This window comes from Anabas testudineus, chromosome 13 (assembly GCF_900324465.2).
Source record: "Anabas testudineus chromosome 13, fAnaTes1.2, whole genome shotgun sequence".
Taxonomy (NCBI): Eukaryota; Metazoa; Chordata; class Actinopteri; order Anabantiformes; family Anabantidae; genus Anabas; species Anabas testudineus.
Genome location: NC_046622.1, coordinates 5,078,278 through 5,096,913, shown reverse-complemented (window position 1 = coordinate 5,096,913; position 18,636 = coordinate 5,078,278). Strand labels below are relative to the sequence as shown.

At 39.5% G+C, this 18,636-nt stretch overlaps 1 protein-coding gene across 1 annotated transcript in view; it reads left to right on the top strand.

Moving 5' to 3' along the window:
* The first annotated feature begins 1,282 nt into the window (after positions 1-1,282).
* The window catches only part of fndc3a (fibronectin type III domain containing 3A), a 40,614-nt gene continuing 23,260 nt past the window's right edge, over positions 1,283-18,636 (top strand). The window contains exons 1-3 of the mRNA XM_026369206.1: positions 1,283-1,713; positions 4,998-5,140; positions 15,506-15,581. Of these exons, the coding sequence (XP_026224991.1) occupies positions 5,030-5,140; positions 15,506-15,581 (187 nt within the window). The 5' untranslated portion in view covers positions 1,283-1,713; positions 4,998-5,029. The remainder of the gene's footprint in view (positions 1,714-4,997; positions 5,141-15,505; positions 15,582-18,636) is intronic.

Sequence of the window (18,636 nt, the reverse complement as noted above, 5' to 3'; positions counted from 1 at the left end):
CAGCACTTCCTGTAGTCTGGTGGTGCGTTTATGGGCGTCGGAGCTGAGGACGGCGAACTGTATTCATATTTACCAGATATAACCCTGAGCATTAGATATCGCTTATGAATTTGCTTTGTAAAATGTAATGTTTTGTGAGACGTATAGATATTAATGTTCTAAACGAATCATAATTAATCCAATAATGCCTTACTGATTATTTATATATTATCATTTGGTGAAAACGCTTATATACGACTCCACTTAAAGCAGCATGTGAATACCTTCAGAAATAAATTACAAGTAGACACATAAAAATAATAATACTTAATATATATTATATTGAACAATATGCTATTCTACATCTAATTCGAGTGACTACTTTCTTGTCATATTTTACTTAATTAAGTTACTTTTGGTTTAGTTCTTCATAACGAATTACTTTATGATACGTTCTTGTGAATTACTGGTGATTTTTATTTTATCGTTTTTAGCTGCTCTTCATTTCAAACTTTGTTGACTATTGTGTCAGAAACATCAGTGTACACGTCCAGCAGATGGCAGTATGAAGAGACCAAGCCTTTGTGCGAGTCAGTGCTTTGCACATGCACTTGTTTGAATCCAAGCTTTACACACACTCCTTTGACAAAAATAAAATAAATGTACCAATATGTATTTATGAAATAATAAAATGCTGTGTTTGTAAGCACAATGTGTGCTATTTGTTGGAAAATAAATGGTGATATTGAAAAATACACCGTTTGTTGGTTTGTGGTTTAACAGCTGTCTGCACGTCTAAGACTTTAGGGAAATAAAGGCACAAAAAGTTCACACAATAAAGAGAAAGGGTATAGTTTAGTCTATTCTTAGGCACTATGATAGTGCATTTTGATTGGTGCATGCAAAATATTGAGACTTTGTGTGTGCATTTGCAACTAGACTTTCTGCTATTGATTATAATGTATCAGATAGATAGATAGATGGATAAATTTAGATTATTATAACATAGAACATTCAGGAGTATGGTAAAGAAGAAAGCTTTTGTTATTCATTTCTCTCAGATTTTTTATTGGTTGCACCTTTTTCTGTCTTGTTGGACGAACTGATTACAGACACGTCAACCTTAAGGCCTTACTTAAAGTGATGAAAATGTAAGGAGACAAATTAAATTTAATATGAGGGTACCTGGCACTGAGCACGCACATGATCCAAACTAACATTAAAACACCGTGAAAACATTATTATAAATGTTTCTCGTCGCTATCGTGGAATTTGGGATTCGTCAGCGTTTGCCGTAATGCGCATGCGCACAGAGCCCTGAAAGCGATGGCGAAATTCCTGCTTTTTGTGCGAGGAGCAGGGTTGGATGAAAAGTTGTCTCGATAAAATTGACAGTTAGGCTACCATTATCGATGCTCGGTGTCGTTACTGTTGCTCGCTAGTTACTTCGATCTGTTTTAGGTGTAGTTAACACGAGCGATCGCCGTTTATATTACGAGAAAAGCACATCTTCATCTTGCTAACTACTAGCTAGGTAGCTTTGGTAGCAAACGCTAGCATGCCCGATTTTGCCTTGTCTTGTGTTTATCAGGGTAGCTAGCAAGTTTCCCGTCTCAGGTGTTGCAGAAAGAAGCTGGTTATCGGAGCTCACTGAAGTCGAACATTTCAGGAAGAGGTGCAGAGGACTCACCGCTGTGCATCGGCGTATCAGTCAAGACTGCTGCTGCCGACTGAGTGAGTAACGTTAACTGAGCTGTTGGCAATAGCCCGCTTGTGTTGCTGACAGTCAGCGGTGTATTAACTGTCTCTACGAATGCAAATCTAAATGCATTTTGATGTGTTCGTTTTTAATTAGCAGACAGCAGGTTTTAAAGTTACGCACAGGTTATGGCATAGCGCCTAGCACACAGACACACCTGTAGCTAAGTTAAAGTAAGCAATTGTTTTATTGCAAGGTGGCTAACCTGGTTAACTCAGCTAAGGCAGATAAGGACCACAGCCTCTGAACACTGACTTCAATAATATTTAACAGTGTAGCATGTTAAATATAACAAAGACAGACCTGGGCACAATAATGCGTAAGGCAGGCAGAAGGTTAGCTCTGTGGTCATAGTAAGGCTAAGTCAGATACACACTTTAAATGGACGGTCAGCTGTAATGCTGGCTGCCATAGAGAAACTGATGACCAACATTTTCAACTCATTTTACATTTGAATAATTTGCCCCATCATTATCATTATCATCATGTTTTTGTCTTTGTCTTATTCTTAACATTGAGTAATAAGCAGAAGTGGTAGCTAAACACATTAGCCTATTATTCTACTATTCGGGGTGTTCCCCGTTTCTCAAAACTGTAACTGAAAGACAGCTGTTACGTCCTTATCGCCTGCTCTCATAGCCATAGTCAAATATCATGTATAGTGAGGGTAACAACAGATGTTACCACAATTTCAATATACAAGCAGAGTTTCTGCAGCAGGAAAGGCTGTGAAGACCGGGCTCTGCTATCACGCACCTACAGCAGGACTGTAACATGAGAAGTTATTTTTCATGGGAGGATATGAGCAATTACTTTACAGCTTTATAGGCTTTTAATAGTTTAAGTGTAGGAGTAATGAGGGAGGATACCTACTCGGTGTGTTCATATTTTAGTGCAGGCACCCATGCATCCTTCACGTGTAATGCCAAGATCTAAATAACTTGGCATATACAGAACACTCATTCACTCTACTCAATTACATCATCTTGGAAAACGGGAAAAGAAGTCTTCATTTTATGTGTGAGAGCAGGATTCCACTTTACAAGTGGTCCAGGGTATTTGCTTGCTTGCTTTGCTTGTTTTTCTCCCTGGTCTCTAGAACTATGTTGTTAACTAATGCTTTTAAAGTTGAAAATGGGTTTACCCAAAGTTATCTTAGAGTTATGTATCAAATGGTTGCAGTGATTGACTCTGAGGCCTTATGACCACAGAAGGATCTTGAAATCATCCAAGTTCTGCTAGTAATAGTAGCATAATCACATGCCAGTCGTCTGCTGTAGCAGTAGTTCCCTTAAAGTCCAGTTCATTGACCATCACACTGTAAACTGACTTTGTTGTTTAAGCTTAAGACAGGGAGGGGCTAAAGCTAACAGATAAGCCAGATCATTGTGGTTTAGAGGCGCATGCGCTAGATTGTAATTAGGTTCAAGGACACATGTTGCATTTCTCTCGTGGGGCTCTTTTGTTTTGTTTACATAGTTTTTGTTAGCCATGCAATCTTTTTACAAGATTTCCTTACAGGTGATCTGTCCTCCATGTGGCTCTTTGCCTTTTAGTCTTTCTAGTCTTTTCTTTGCACTGTCTTAAAAGGGACTTCATCTTCTCTGGATACTCTCATAGGATTTGACTTGACAGGAGCTTGGTTGATTTGCTATTGATTGCATGAATTTAGTAGCCTCCATGGCTCGCTCTAGGATATTTGTGTTTGTTATAGGGAAGATGTGAGAACACATTAGATAGCCCTCTACACTTGGGTCTTCTTTAGCGGAGTTGGTCAGCCCGATAAACTGTTTGCCTCTGTTGAATCGGTCAATGTTTTCTCATCTTCCCATGTTGAAGTTAAAAGCAGCAATTTTGAAAAATATTTTCCAATCCATAAACCATTTTCCAATTATGTGTATTTTTTCAATTTAGCAGGTACAGTTGGTATTTTATTAATTAAGTGATCACTTTCCCATATAGATTATATCATATTCCTGCACTTCATTGTTGATGAAACAGTAAATTTGTTTGCATCACCACAGTTACTTAGGAGTAAAATTCTGCATAGACAATGCCCAAAGGGAAATAATAGATATGATTAGAAATTAGTTATGATTTATGTCAAATTCCGACTTAGATGAGTTTGTTGCTATGCGTTACTGGAAGCATTTAGAAATCAGTTGCCTCACACCTGATCACTTGTATAATACAGAAGGCAGAATTTGCCAGAATGTGCTTTCAGCCTTTGAAATCAATTTAAATATTTGAGTAAAATCATTCTGTCGGCTTGTAGTAATCAGTTTGTATCTGCAGCCATCCAAACGTCATCACAATATTCATTTGTGAATTTACAATGCTTTACAAAATGCATAGAGAAATAAACACTGAAAAAAGATTTGATTCATATGTTATGGAGCTGTGATCAATTGAAGAGGGTTTGGACAACAGTACATCAACAGTTGAGAAATGCATTACACAGACACAAGAAACTGGCTCTTTTTGAGGATTGTGATATGTTATTTTGTTGTGCCTGAGATCTATTTCAGGGAAAAGGGTTTCACTCACTTTGTCAGCAGCAAAAAAATGTATTTTATTACAGTGTCTGACTCTCCTCCAACACAACAATAATGCTGCAGTGAGCTTTTATCCTGCTGAATACACAGTGTGTTTCATGTGAGTAATGAATGACGATAAGTGGAGGTAGATAAAGACGTCGAATAATTATAAATTAGAATTTGAGCCCTGTCCGACAGAGCAGGTTAAGGAGAGAGTTTGTTGGGATTATGAGCAGATGCATGAGTTCTGTAATTAAAATAAAAATGCTGTATAGTTTTGGAACATCATCCTATGAACAGATACAAGAGAGACAAAGATCAACATGCACCAAAAATCGTGGGAATAGGAAGAGCCTAAGGCAAAGCTGAAGGCACAGCACCAGACAAGGAATTCAGCATCTGGTCATGTCTATGGGTTCCAAACTTTAGGTAGTCATTGAGTGCAAAGTATTTGCAAAAATAATAAACAGATGACCACACACAAAGGTTGACAACTAGTCGTATTCAAGGCATGGGATAGAGGTCCTCGCTCAATTGATTAATTTCAAATCACTTGTGGTCACATTCAGTGCCAACATTATAAAGATTGTGTCATAGTTCAAACCCTGGAAATAACTGTAAATTTCGTTCTCATTACTGCTCTAATGGCCATGACTCTAGACTATTACACCACAAAAATTATAGGTATACTTTGTACATGAATTTCTGCGTCTCTGTTGCAGGAGTACTCGTCAGTGGTGTGAATGAGGGAGACATGGCAGACCACACCCCACCTCTGGAGTCCGGCCAGCTTCTCAGCCCTGAACTCCCAATCCTAGCCTCACCACCACCCCCAGCCATGGTCAACGGGGATGGCCCCCAGCAGGTACACTCAAACCCCCCTGCCCTCATGTTTCTCTGCTGTTAGTCACACTTGCTGCATCACGTTTTCTGTGCACAAGGCTGTAGCTAAGCCTGCAATGTGGGAAAGGAAGGCAGTGGCAGAGCATTTGACTGGGGCTTAATCAGTAAAACAGAAATTTTAGAGGTCACACTTGGAGCACTTGATAACTAACTCAAGTGGTAACACTAAAGGCAGTGACATAAAGCAGGTTTCTGTCTGTTCCATCTGTTTTGCATTTTACATTTACATTGAAAACAGTGTACAGTTTGAACCTCCTGTGAAACCCAGTGTGTTTAGAGGTCTGTTTCAGCTGCCAAACTGATTCTCTGTCCTTACTTCAGCTGCACATAGAATATATTTCATAGGCAACAGGTGCTTGTTAGTTATGAACCACCATCACTCTCAGTTTTGATAGCACCATTTCTGTATGTGTACAGGACAGGGGGTGATATCCCCCATCATCTCTTGTCAGTAGTGAGACTGAGTGGCCCTGACAAGCCTGGGTGATTTCCCTGTCATTTTGATGGTCATCAGTTCGATTTGCTTAAGCTTTCCGTGACTTCCTGGGGGATAACATGGAACCCAAAGCGATATCTTTTTGTCATTTCCTCAGTCTCGTTGCAGTTTGTCCTGATAAGACATTCTAATATTAGCAGTGCCCTATAAACATGCCTTTCCACTCATCTTGTAATTTTCCACAGTGGAAAGGCCCTCACCTGAATCAGGCTTTGTTGACGTCGAGATCACATTTTGCTGCTTGTGTTGTACTGTGAGGGTGTTGTTCTCATGGAATTCAGTTACCTTACCACCTCCCACAAAGGTTACCTGATTATCTGAACATGTCGCATGTTTACAGTGTTTATTGAACACTAAAGGAATAAAATGTGGTTGCTCCTTCTGGCTTACATTACCACCCTGCTGCTCAGACCAATTTGAGACACTGCATTTTGATGATCATTGAAATATACTGAAATGTGTTCCTTTGAGGAGGAATAACAAGTAACAACACACTCAGCAGTTAGTGTGTTTTTCAAACCATGGCACGACTTTGTTTTCTGAGCTCGGAGTGTTTGTGTAACCCTCTTATATCAATACCCAGGTGTATGTTCAACAACAAAAAAAACACGTATAAAAGATTTGATTAGATCATTTTAATTATACATTAAATAAAATATTTGATGGGCTGTGGTTAAATGCATCTTAGTAATAACACATTGTCAGAAACGCTGTATGTAAAGAATAATTCATATTCCTTTAAAAGAAGTCCCACAGCCAAAATAAATAATCACCGCTGCCACTGCCAACAGTAGTGAACAAATGCTAGTAGCCACTATGCATGTATTTTTCTTTTTTGAAATCCTACGAGAACTAGATGTTGTGGTTTCAGGGTCAGTAACATCCATCTGCACCCCATCATTTCAGCAACTTCTCCTTGCAAAAGAAATGACTTATTACAGTCGACCATGAGGGGTTGAGATTGAGTGTGTAGGTGTCAGTTGGTTTCAGATTGACTTCTCCTGCATAGAATTTATTCAGTTTTAAGCAAAAGAGTTGTGGGTCACAAAACAAACATACAAGACCCTTGTATAAAGAATTGGGATTAGCCTTTAAGCCTTTTGTTCACTGGAAGCAGGATAACTAAATTTTCTCCTATTGAGGTAGTTTTAGTGTCTTGTGGATAGCACACCCGGCAAAAGGAAATATTGTGTGACTGATTCAGTGGTGTTGAAGTCTAACTCCAGATCTCCTGTGATGGCAAAAGAAAGAAGGGCTCCCATTTAGCATTTTTTGATGCAGAGCTTTTCAAGGAGTCTTGTTTGAACATTGCTGGGACCAAGATGTAGCTTATGTGTGCAGTATGTCTGAGGAGGTGTGTAAATAACGTGACAGCTGCAGACTGAAGAGCAGGAACCACTGGAAGGGTCTGGGCCCTGACAAAGCGAGGCAGGACTGTGGTGACAGTGAAGAGGATTCACAGCGATGGCTGACCCCTGTGTTTCTGACCTTTTTATGTGGAGAAACTGCAAGGACACCTCCATCTTTGTACTGGGTTTCTTTATCCCAGTCTTAGCTTGGTATTAACGCTCTGTTAGACCAATTATTCTGAGTTAAATACAAAGCTATGGTCTTGGGGTCATTACCTGAGATGATTCCTTTTTAGAGATGACTTTGGCTACTGTGTGATTCACTGCTTCCATCCATTAACCCACCCCCCAAGTTTTTCCTGCTCTTGCTGTTTTGGATTATAGCTAAATTGATAACAGATGAATCTGTCTGTTTCAGTCAATGTTTAACCCTAGCTAATGGCTCATGTACTATATAGTCTGCGTTGATGTCCATGTACTTTTGTTGTATTTCCTTCTATTTTGCTCATTATTCTTTTTCATTAGGCCTGCCATTTAATGTTTTCATGCTCCTCTGTTTTGATGGATTTTAGGTCAGACCATAAGTGATGAAAACACTTTTCATGAAAAGTTAAGCCGTTAGTTGGAGTGTTTCATTGGCAGCTATTTTCATATCACTCCCTGGTACATACCTCATGCTGTGCAGTTTCTGTTAGAAATCCTTTCATAGGAAACATCCATTTGGGAAATATCTATAACTGCGAGATCTTTCAAGACAATGCAGCATTTTGAGAGCTAGCCTGGAACAGTGAGTTGGGTGAGAATTAGAACAGTGAGAATTATGTTTTCTGTTGCTTTGAATTAAGATTCTGTTCTAATATCTCCAGCATGTTGGTTTAAATCCTCTAAGACGTGAGCTGCGATTTAAAAATTTCTTTAAAAATATATTGTGAAAGCATCCATACACTCAACAGCCACTGTCTGCTTGTGGCTTTGTGCCATGAGTATGCTAATCCTTTTGTGGGATAGTGAGGCCTTTCTCCCGACTCAGATGTCATTTAGTGCTGTGCTTGTATGCTATAGCCAGACACTAGAGGCAGGCCCTTGGCCGTGTGCCCCTCACAAGTTACCAAAGGGCCTGAGATGTTATGACAAAAATGCAACCCACACTGCTTGTCTCCTGGTCAGCCACCAAAAATCTGTGAAGGGGTGAGCCCACTATTTGTCAGTGGTATTGTGAGGAGGTGGACAGTGCATGACTCAGCCAGGTTTAAGACACTTTTCTTCTGAGCCAGTGAGGTAAACCATACCGTTACTGCACTGATTTACGGAACTGATACAAGTACCAAATGATTTATCAAGTAAATCAGTCTAACTGAGCACCACTCAATAACTTATTATTATATAACTTATTATTTCTGACATGTTGTGTCGGCCTGTTCATCAACATATACACTTTATTTAACTTTAATCCAACTATGCTACAATAAATCAGATCTCGACATTTATGTTGTACTGTAGGTCTTGGTCTGTTACGTATTAAATAAGTTGGTAAAATATGTTCTGACAAAGAGAACATTAATAGAATTTAAAGGGCCTTTATTGTGGATTTAATCATAAAAATCACCTACATCATCAACCCTACCATTTATTTGCTTTTTAGTGCTAAAATCACACATTTTAAAATCTAATTAAAATTTCCTCATCAATATTTACAGTTTCTGGCTGGTTGGACAGAAACAAACCTGTGAGGAGACATATGTCGGTTTAAAATAATAAAAACATGCATATTTATTCTGGAGGGGCATGTAGTCTGTTTTTATTCAAATATATACCTACATGGATTTTTCCCAGAGAATGTTCACTGACCTGGGACAAAGAAGGACCCTGTCCAGGAATTGGACTTGTAACTTAAGAACAACTTTAAAAAGAAAGACAAAACAATTTTACTAGGATGAGAGATTGTTCCAGAAGAACTAGTACTGCACTTCAGTGTGGTAGAAGAGCCAGATGGAAGATACTCCTGACCAGAAAAAAGCACATGACAGCTTGCCTGGAGTTTGCAGATTTTTCGTGTGAAATTTTCAGAGGTCTTAAGCCAAAAAATAATGTGTTCCCATTTTTGAAAAATGAATATTTCAGCTGTAGTAGAGATCTCTGTATCAAGACTACCACCGGCTAGCACCTATCTAACACCAGTATCACTGTGAAGCAAGGTGGTGGCAGCATCAGACTGGGGGATATTTATATAGCTGATGTAAAAGGGAACAAAGGCCAGAGTAAAGTCCTCTTACTGGAGAAACTCCTTTTTGTGTGGTTGCTGATTTGATGTTTAGCTTGGCAATGATCCTAGCCATGCACACAGATCAATTTTGGAATAAATTCAATCCTTGATTGACTCATAGATCACATAGATCATGAAACATCAAATTTGTTGAATGGGGTCTGACTAAATTATGAGGAAGTGGTGACACTGATGCACTACAGTACTTTAACCATCTTTGATGTAATTGTTGGAAAAAGTAAAAATGGCAGGTGCTAATTTATCAGATATTTTATCAGAGGTTCCTCTTTTTGATCCTAGCAATGTATATTGTCATTTCTCTTTATGTTATAATGAATCATTGTTGCTTTGTGAGAAATACGCCACACACAAGACCTGGTAACACGACTGCTTATTAACATGGTAAACAGAAAGCTGATGGAAAACACAGTGTGGCTCAGTTTTTAGATAACACATTGCTGACTGTGTGCTTTGGTAATATTTTGTGGTTACTGATAAATACATATATCAGATTACCCCCTCTGTGACTTAATATTGCTTAGAAGATAATGAGTATATGCAAGGGTGCTGCAGTGAGAACACTGCTTAGGAGATATATAAGAAATATATAATATAATCCTTTCTCACTATCCCGTCATGCCGTGTTTCCAAGGGATCCTGGAGCATAGAGAGTCATCAGCTTGCCTTGAATTACCATTGCACACGTAAGTGTATGCCATCAGCTGCAGGGAGACTGCGTTAGTTCCTGGCTAGTTCCGACATGGGCAGGATTTTCCCTGTGTCATTTGGCTGCTGTTTCCTGTCCACCCAGCTGCTTTGTCACATCAGCGCACAGTAAACAATTAAGAGGAACAAATAGTGAGAAAGCTGAACTCTGAGTCACCAATAGCTGAAAAACATCAGAGCCAACAGTCAGGAACACACAGAGCGGGCTTATTCTCCTGGGTAATAAAACACAGCAGTTGCCACCTGTGTGACGGTGTAAACTAATTGATCCCCCCTCTTATTGAATAGGGCTCATACATGGTCGCAAAACTTTACAATGGTGAGAACAAGATTGTGTTTAACTTTCTGGTATACTGCTCTATAAATCTGGGGCAGTGTAGTGAATTTTCATAATGGCAGTGCTCTTAGTGCATGGTTTTTTCCATCTAGCACTTTGATTAAAAAAAGATTGTTACCATTGTGAATGTCACCAGGAAAACATTGCACATCACAGGGCTTAGTCATTCGTGTGAAAAGTAATTTTTGCTGTGTCCAAGCACTGTTTCAAAGTCTATCCACTTCCAAATGAGCTCATTGTACTGTTGGCCTGAGAAGGCAGGTACACATAAAGTCATACATGGAGTCTTCAGGGGCTTGATTTGGGCAGAGATATAATGTATTTCACTTAGTGAATTCAGCTTAAGTTTGTTAAAGGCATAAATTAATAAGAACTATGATTGACAATTGCCTTAGACAATGGCTTTATAAGATAAGGAACTAATCTAAAACAGCCTCTTTTTCTGACAATTAGTCTTTGTCCTAAATACAATATGTTGTAGACAATGATACTAAAACTAGATTTTTTGTCTCTGAATGTCTTACATTAATGTAGCCTAATATTATCAACAATAAGGTGAATATTATCAGTCAAAGCATAAATTAAATACAAAAAAATATCAACACCCTAAAGCCTGACCTGCCAAGACGTGGTTCCAGTTCAAGTCTTGTACAAAATGTGATTTAACAGTATGTTCCTTTTTGCAGTAAACATATTGGTAAATGGCAGGAAGAAATAATGTGGTTGATCATGAAACACTGCATTGAGTGACTTTTTTTGGTAGTGCACAGTGAATGGTTTCGGCTTTATCTTATTTTGCTTGTCTACATGCTGAGGTTACTGATATTTATGTTTAGTTCAGTTAAATAAATAGAATCTCACGACTTGATGTACCAGTGCCTTCTCACTGTTTGTAGTCACCATGTAATTAGATGGCATCTGCCCACTATTATTTTGTGAGCACACTAAAGTTTTACATAAAAAAGAGTGGAACTTCTAAAAATTGCAATTTAGGTTGCCTGCAACATGTGTTTTAGATGTTTAAGAAAAAGACTTACCTTCCACCTAATCTAGGCATTATCTAGGTTTCATTTTGTGCTTTCGTCCATTGTTGGCTGCAGTTGTTATAAAATATCTATGATTCAACAAATTCCCGACATAATAAATGTAACAAGTTGTTGATTTAGTCAATGCAACATTTAGCCCATTTATACCGTGGTTTTTAAAGTTGGTGTAATTTTATTTTCCTACCAATCTTCTTAAAAAGAATTTAAATATTCCTCTTAAGTCCTCTAACTCTAAATCCACATTCATTTTTGATACTAGCTATATTTATCTGATTCCTCAGATCCAGCTATTTTTTCATTTCACAGGGTAAAATAAACTGTAGGATTTGATTTTTGCAGAGGATTTTGATTTACCTCTTATGCAGCAGCAACAGTGACGCAGAGTGTCTGACAACTTGGCACATGCTTATCAAGTGATAAGCACTGTCGCTTTAAGGAATGATCCGTTTAGAATGAATGAGCACAGATGTTACAGAAGCAGCGAATACTTGCAAGCTCTGTTTATTGTGTCGCTGTACAAATAGTGTCTCTGTTTTGTCTGTCAGTGGGTTGGTTTGTGATCTTTGAAGACAGTAGAGAACTCGAGGCTGAAATTGTCGCCAGCGCTGGAGCTCTGCAATTGAACTCCCACCACCTCATCTCCTCTCACATCGATCGGAGTATTAAGAGAGGGTGTATGGCTTGTTGCTCTGTGAATGGGAGAGAGAGAGAGAGAGAGAGAGAGCGCCAGGGAAAGTGTAAGGGGAGGGAATGGAGGGAAGGAGAGAGAGCGACTGTAGCGTAGTCGTATATGTCAGCCTCAGAAGCTGCGTGGGTCGCTCAGCTCCCTCACGCCATTGTTGTTGTTGTGAAAAAAGGCAGAACAAAGGACTTCCCGTGCTATGGAACCCTTATACCTTTGTCGGCTCAGCTGTGCTAAGATCACACCTTGAAGGAATACTATTGAAATTAACCATATTAAGGAGCACAGTAGGCGTTAACTGAGATGGCACACAGCCAGTGACAGATACAAGAAGGAAACGGAGGCATCATCCTGAGTCCTTCTCATTTTTGGTCCTGTTTTCGTTGGATCGTCTGCCTCCTTTTCCAGAAAGTGGCCACTGCTGATAAGGTTTCAGTCGCCTCTCTGAAGGTTTGGCGTGGACATCGCTGTGGTTTATTTGTTGAAGGGGTTGCTGTGGATACTGGCTGTAGGGAGGCTGCACTGGAGCCACAGGCAAGAGTGAACAAGCCGCCTGCTGCAGAGAGTGCCACTATGGAGCAGATGAGACTGAACCAGGTTAAGCAAACATGAGATTCATGCTACACTTTCTGTGAAGGCTGCATTCCACGTGAGAGACTCAGCCCTATTCGCCTACATACCTCCTGCTGCACTCCTAGACTCTGACCAGTTTCTTCTTGAATTTTGCCCAGGAGTTGATGGAAGTGAAAGGTGTGAAGGATCAGTTCAGCCAGATGTGTTAGCATCACAGATCACGTGATTGCTCATGAGGGTTGGGTGAAGTGGTGGAGGGTCTAGTAGACCCTGGAGCATCTTCTCCTTCCTCTGTGACTACATGAATAGCAACGCCTGAATGGAAAAAAAGCAATGCGGGCAACAGTAAGTAGAAGTCAGATCTTTTGCAAGCAAAATTTCCTTCCTTTTGCTTGCATAAACATGCATTGAACATCACAGTATAGATTTTAAATCTCAATGGGGAATTTAAATTGGAGAAGAGGGAAATCATCCTAGGTGGGGTGTTTGCTTCACACAGGCGGGGTAGACAACAAACATACACATGCACCAGACTGTGAAGTGCCTAGACTTTGATTCAATTAGACCTTCCATGCTCCTGCCCCCACACCCCCCACCCACCCACTCCACTCTCCTCCACCAATCTCCTACCATTACCCCCCACCCCCACCATCCACGCTTGCTGCTGATGCTGCTTGTGTGGGTGTGTATGAACATATGAGCTTCTGTGTGTGGCAGTCAAAGGGCTCTTTCCTCTCCCTGCTGAGCACATGAATGGGAGCAGTGTCAGAAATGGAGGTGCTGATGACTTCTGTGCTTGAAGAGAACCATAGCCAAAGCCCTTTGCCAGTGGAGTGTAGATTCTATGACAGCGACTTCCACAAGAGTGAGGTAACGAGCGCCCACACATAGTGCCGGGCAACAAAAACCCAGTTATGTGTGTTCTTTGGGAGTTTATAAGAATGTGACATAAGAATGAGGAATTGGAGATGCTTTGGAATGACATGTTTCAGCATATTGTAATTTTTATTAACATAGTCTGACCTGATTTGATTAAATGGGAACAGAGAAAAAAATGTTTGTGTTTATGTCTTCTAAAAATTGTAGTTTTATTTGGCTGTTCACAAGAAAGTGAAATTGTAAGAAATGTTAAAATGGTTTGAAAAGTTTGTTTCTTGGACAAAATGTACCCTTTTCTTGAGGCTTTTTTCTGTCTTTTCTGATGCTTTTGCAGTCTTTTGTAATCACAGAAGCAGTATGACTCAGTGTAGGGTAACAGTGTGTACCTGATATATCCAACAGTCACGATGAACTCTGTGAATGGTACAAGATAGTAATAGTGTAGAATTGTTAAGTTGTTTTAAGTTAGACGAGTGTTGAAAATACAGCCACATCATTTACTTCCTTATTATTTTTAAATGTTTGATCTATAGGCAGTGTCTGTGTTGTTTTTGTATTGTTCATGCAAAAAGGAAAACTGACTCTCTAAAAAACATAACTTGCATCAATACACAACCAAAAGTTGTCAAGAACAATTCAAAAAATGCAAAACTGTAATCAGATTAACTTGGAAAATGCGCAGCTGTTTAAATATACAGTATTATGTTCTTGACAGCAGACCACAAATACATTGATCATTACAAGCTGTAGGAAAGGTTGGCATACCAAACTGAGAATAGATTTACTATTATCTTGCAGTTGTTGGTTCAAGTGGGTCATCCAAAAGGTCTATAGTATGATTTGTATGACATCAGGTATATTTATTAAAGTCAACTGTTTTTTAACAGTGCACTTACAGTCAGGTCTGTAAGTATTTGGACAGTGAAATTATTTTTATCTTTGTATTCCACTATCAGCTTTAATTTAGATTTTACCACAAATACTGTAGGGGATCAGATGTAATTGGGTAATTGGCTACTCAGTTGTTCCATTCCCAGGGGTTTCTCCTGTTGAATTTGAAGCTAATACTTGTTTTCGTCAATTTTGTTTTATAACATCTGGTGTAAAGTCAACCTGTCTAAAGTTTAGTCTGCTGCACATATTTTAACCAGGCTTGTCTTTCTGTTTTGATTTGTTATTGGGTGTGTCATGTTTCTACTCTCTTGACCTGTTTACAATGTCCTCAACAGAACCTGCCACTTTAGAAACCTTTGTGTTAGAGAGGAACAGTACATCAGAACATGTGTGAACTATTTGGCAATAAAAAATAAGATGCTGCAAAGCATCAGGTATTGTGCAGGACCTGCCTTGCTACTGTTGGTACAAAATGCTGACCACCAGTGGGTCAAGTAAGCCAAATACTGCCTGAAATGTTTGAAGGCATAACAAAAGAAATGCAGACCAGTGCCTCCCACACATAGACATTGCTTGGGTGGGCATATTATAAGGCAGAGAGTAGAGCTATTGGCAGTGTCATATGTCACCGCAATATTTTTATTTATATATATTCATGCAGACAGTACATCACCAAATTTAATCATAACATATAGGCCTGAACTACAGGAAAGAACCGTTTGTTTAATCTGTCCATTGTTGTGTTGATCCTATTTATTACTTGTTTGCTGAATAATACAAAACATAAGGACCTTATAAATATTATAAATCACAATATTGTTAAAAACATATTACCATTAGACTATTTACCAAAATTATTCAGCCCTACCCTGCAAGTGTTGCCAACATATTAGCCTTTGCAGAAATGCAGTGTTTTTTTCCTGCAGTGGTTTTCTGATGACTGTATTATTAGCGTAGCACCAAAAACTATTTGTTACAGCTGTTGTGAGCTTTTAACAGGAATGTTTTTACATTTCACTGCCCTTCTTGCTGTATAATATGTATGGCATGTAACTAAGTGAAACGTCTTGGTTTTTCCACAGGTAATCCTGGTGCAGGTAAATCCAGGTGAGGCCTTCACTATTCGACGAGAGGATGGTCAGTTTCAGTGTATCACAGGTATGAAACAGATTCTGATATTGCTTTACATGCATTCCTTTTTAGTGTGATTCTGAATGTGAATTCATGTTGTGGTGAAACATGAAAAAACATTTTTTAGATGCAGTCCTTTCCCCAAAATCCTAAACAGAATTGGGTGGTCCCAGCTTTACTCTCTCTTTTTATATTGTTAAAGTGCATCTAAACATATGGCTTAGATATGCAGCACTCAGAAGCAACAAGACTGATAAAATAGTTTGATTCAAGTTTAAGTCAGTTGCCTCCTAGATATAACGACATCTACTGTGTACACAGGCTTATTTTCCTTAACAATAATAGTCATTTTGCTAGCTAGTAAATAGGAAGGTACTGTGTACAGTATATTCAGCAGAAAAGCACTGCTGCAAAGTGGAGAGTGCTCCATTGAGAGCAGACAACGTATTATGTGAGTGTCAGGGTATTGTGACAGTGAGACCAGTGCCTTCATGGAAACTCGTTATACAGCACTGCTGCAAAGAGCATTTTCCTGATGTTGACTTATATCACAGTAATATGCAAATCAGCGAATATGCAAAATTAATAACACCAGGGCAATAAAGTAGCCTACTGTTATATGTAACATTAGACCGCTCTTCACTCTACATTTCTTTCTATTTCCCTTTCCCTTGATATAGAATACAGCACAGCTTGAAATATTGTGTTAATGTATGTAGGTGTATGAATATGTTTTAACAACATTAGGTGTTTTAGGTGACACTGAGTAAGCCAGGCTTTATGCATGCTTTATGTAGAAACTTTTTAAACACTAACCATATATATATATATACTTAATCTTTTAATTGCAACACCACTGTATGTTTTTCCCAGACAACCTAGAAAATCTCAATCATTTCCCCCCCCAGCTTTGGTACCTGAATGTTTTCAGCACACTGCTCTTCCTGTTTAATTTGACAGATGATTAAGTGAACTATCCACCAACAGGCTGTAACATCATAATATAAAATAAACACATGGTATAATTACTGTGTGTTGGTAGAGGAGTTAGGGCAGAAAGACGGTGTTTGAATAAGATGTGTTACACATTCTTATTTGTCCTGATGGCAGTCATTTCCTTTTCCTCAATTGTTGGTGATGATTGCATTGGCTTTGTGACAGCAACAATGAAGTCTGGCTCCAACACGTCGCCGACATTGTGAACGGAAGACAGCTGGAGTAGTTGTAGGAGGTAGAGCTGTGGGCCCATAATTGTAAATGATTATGATGAAATGTAGTTACCAGGAAAAACATTGATCTGGAAATGATTCGCTTTGTTTATGGCTTGCTCCATGGACATCCTTCTGTGTACTGACATTTCTGTTCTCCTTAAATGTTCAACTTAATAAAGAAAAATAAAGGATGCCAGCGTAATAAATAAATAATTTAATAAAGGTTTGTTAGTAGATTCCCTGTGTGACCACAACAGGCAGGTGCTTGACATTTTAGCATAAATCTAATGATTCATGTATAGACCAGTGCCTATGGTCTTTCCTGTAGTGTTTAATTATGTTTTCTTTTGATGTATAAGAAAGATAATAGGCAATAAGGTGTCCATGCTTAGATGACAAAGGAGCAGAAACAGTGGTAGAAGATGATGCTGCCCAGGCAAGAACCATTCATACAGTTTGCTCACACAGGGGCTCTTCTCCCACCTCTTGTCTGACTGAGCTTCCACACTGGCCTCCCATTATGAGATGAGTAAACCTTCCTAATAGGGAGCGAGCATACATAGTCTCTCCATCAGAGGAGAAACAAAGAGCTGAGAGGTGCCACATAGATCAGTGTGACTGCTACTAACTGGACTGTCACAGGGTGCACTCATCTCTCTGTGACGTGAATAGAGGGATGACTCACCACTTGCGGTGCAAGGAGGGAGGAAGAACGGTGTGTGTGTGTGTGTTTGTGCATGTGTGCTTGCATGCATGTGTGCTCATGGATGGTTGGTTTGGTCTGATGTATGCTTGCAACAACAAACTATCCCTGTTGACTTAAGTATCTATTGTGCTTATGTATGTTTTTATGATTAACCCTAGGACTCTGTGACACTGTCCCTGTCAGTACACACAGTGGCAAAGCCAGGATGAGCTGGTTTACATTTATTTTTCTGAATACACTCCATCCCACACCAATTTTGTATATTCAATCATGTATTTTTAGCAGCTGGATGTGCGTAATTGCTACGTGTTAGCGCATGACAGCCTGCTTAATAGGAACAGACAATCTTGTAAAATGCAGTTTATAGAACGCATTTGCCTTTTTTGAAATGTGCCTTGGAGGAGGGGTCTTAAGTGAGGATGGCTGATTAGAGTGGCTGTTTAGCATTTTCCTCCTCACTAGCCTCCTTGCCATAAGGGGAGTTCTGTAAGTGAGTCCAAATCTCCTCATGGCTTCAACGAGGACTCGCAGCAGTCAGAGGTCAGCCACTCTCAATGTCCGTCACTGTAGATGTGAAGGCTATATCACTGGCACCAAGCGATAGACTGCCTGATAAGCTTGGTGACTGATGAGGCAAGTCAGCATCAGAACCATTGGGTTGATTAGATCCACTTCTTTTTCTGACTTAGTCTGCCGGTGATTCACATCTCTTCGGATGATTCAGTCTTTGGTTGATGGCTGAAAGCACTGTCTAGTTCCTCTGGGCTTATTGAGCCTGATAGAGATGTGCCTTGTCCTATAAAAACCAAGTCAGACATTTTGGCATCTTGACAGGGAGCTAAAGCGAGAGAGTGAGCGTGCGTGTGTGTCTGCACATTAAAATGTGCATGCGTACACCTGCTCAGTTTGTGGCCATGTTGCCCGTGTGCTCTGCTTTTTCTCTCTGTTAGATATTTGTTGGTCAGCCAGCCCATTTGTCTACTTGTCGCTTATCTCTAATGCCACAGCAGTGAAACACCTCATGTCATTCCTGATGGTGCTGCAGATGCGCTTCTCTATTTTTTATCAGAGGGACGTGAGGCTGTCATGTCCCCTGTGTCTGAAACTGAGCAGCCAGGGCGTGCACTGTTGAACATCTGACACTATGTGGTGATGGGGTATCCAT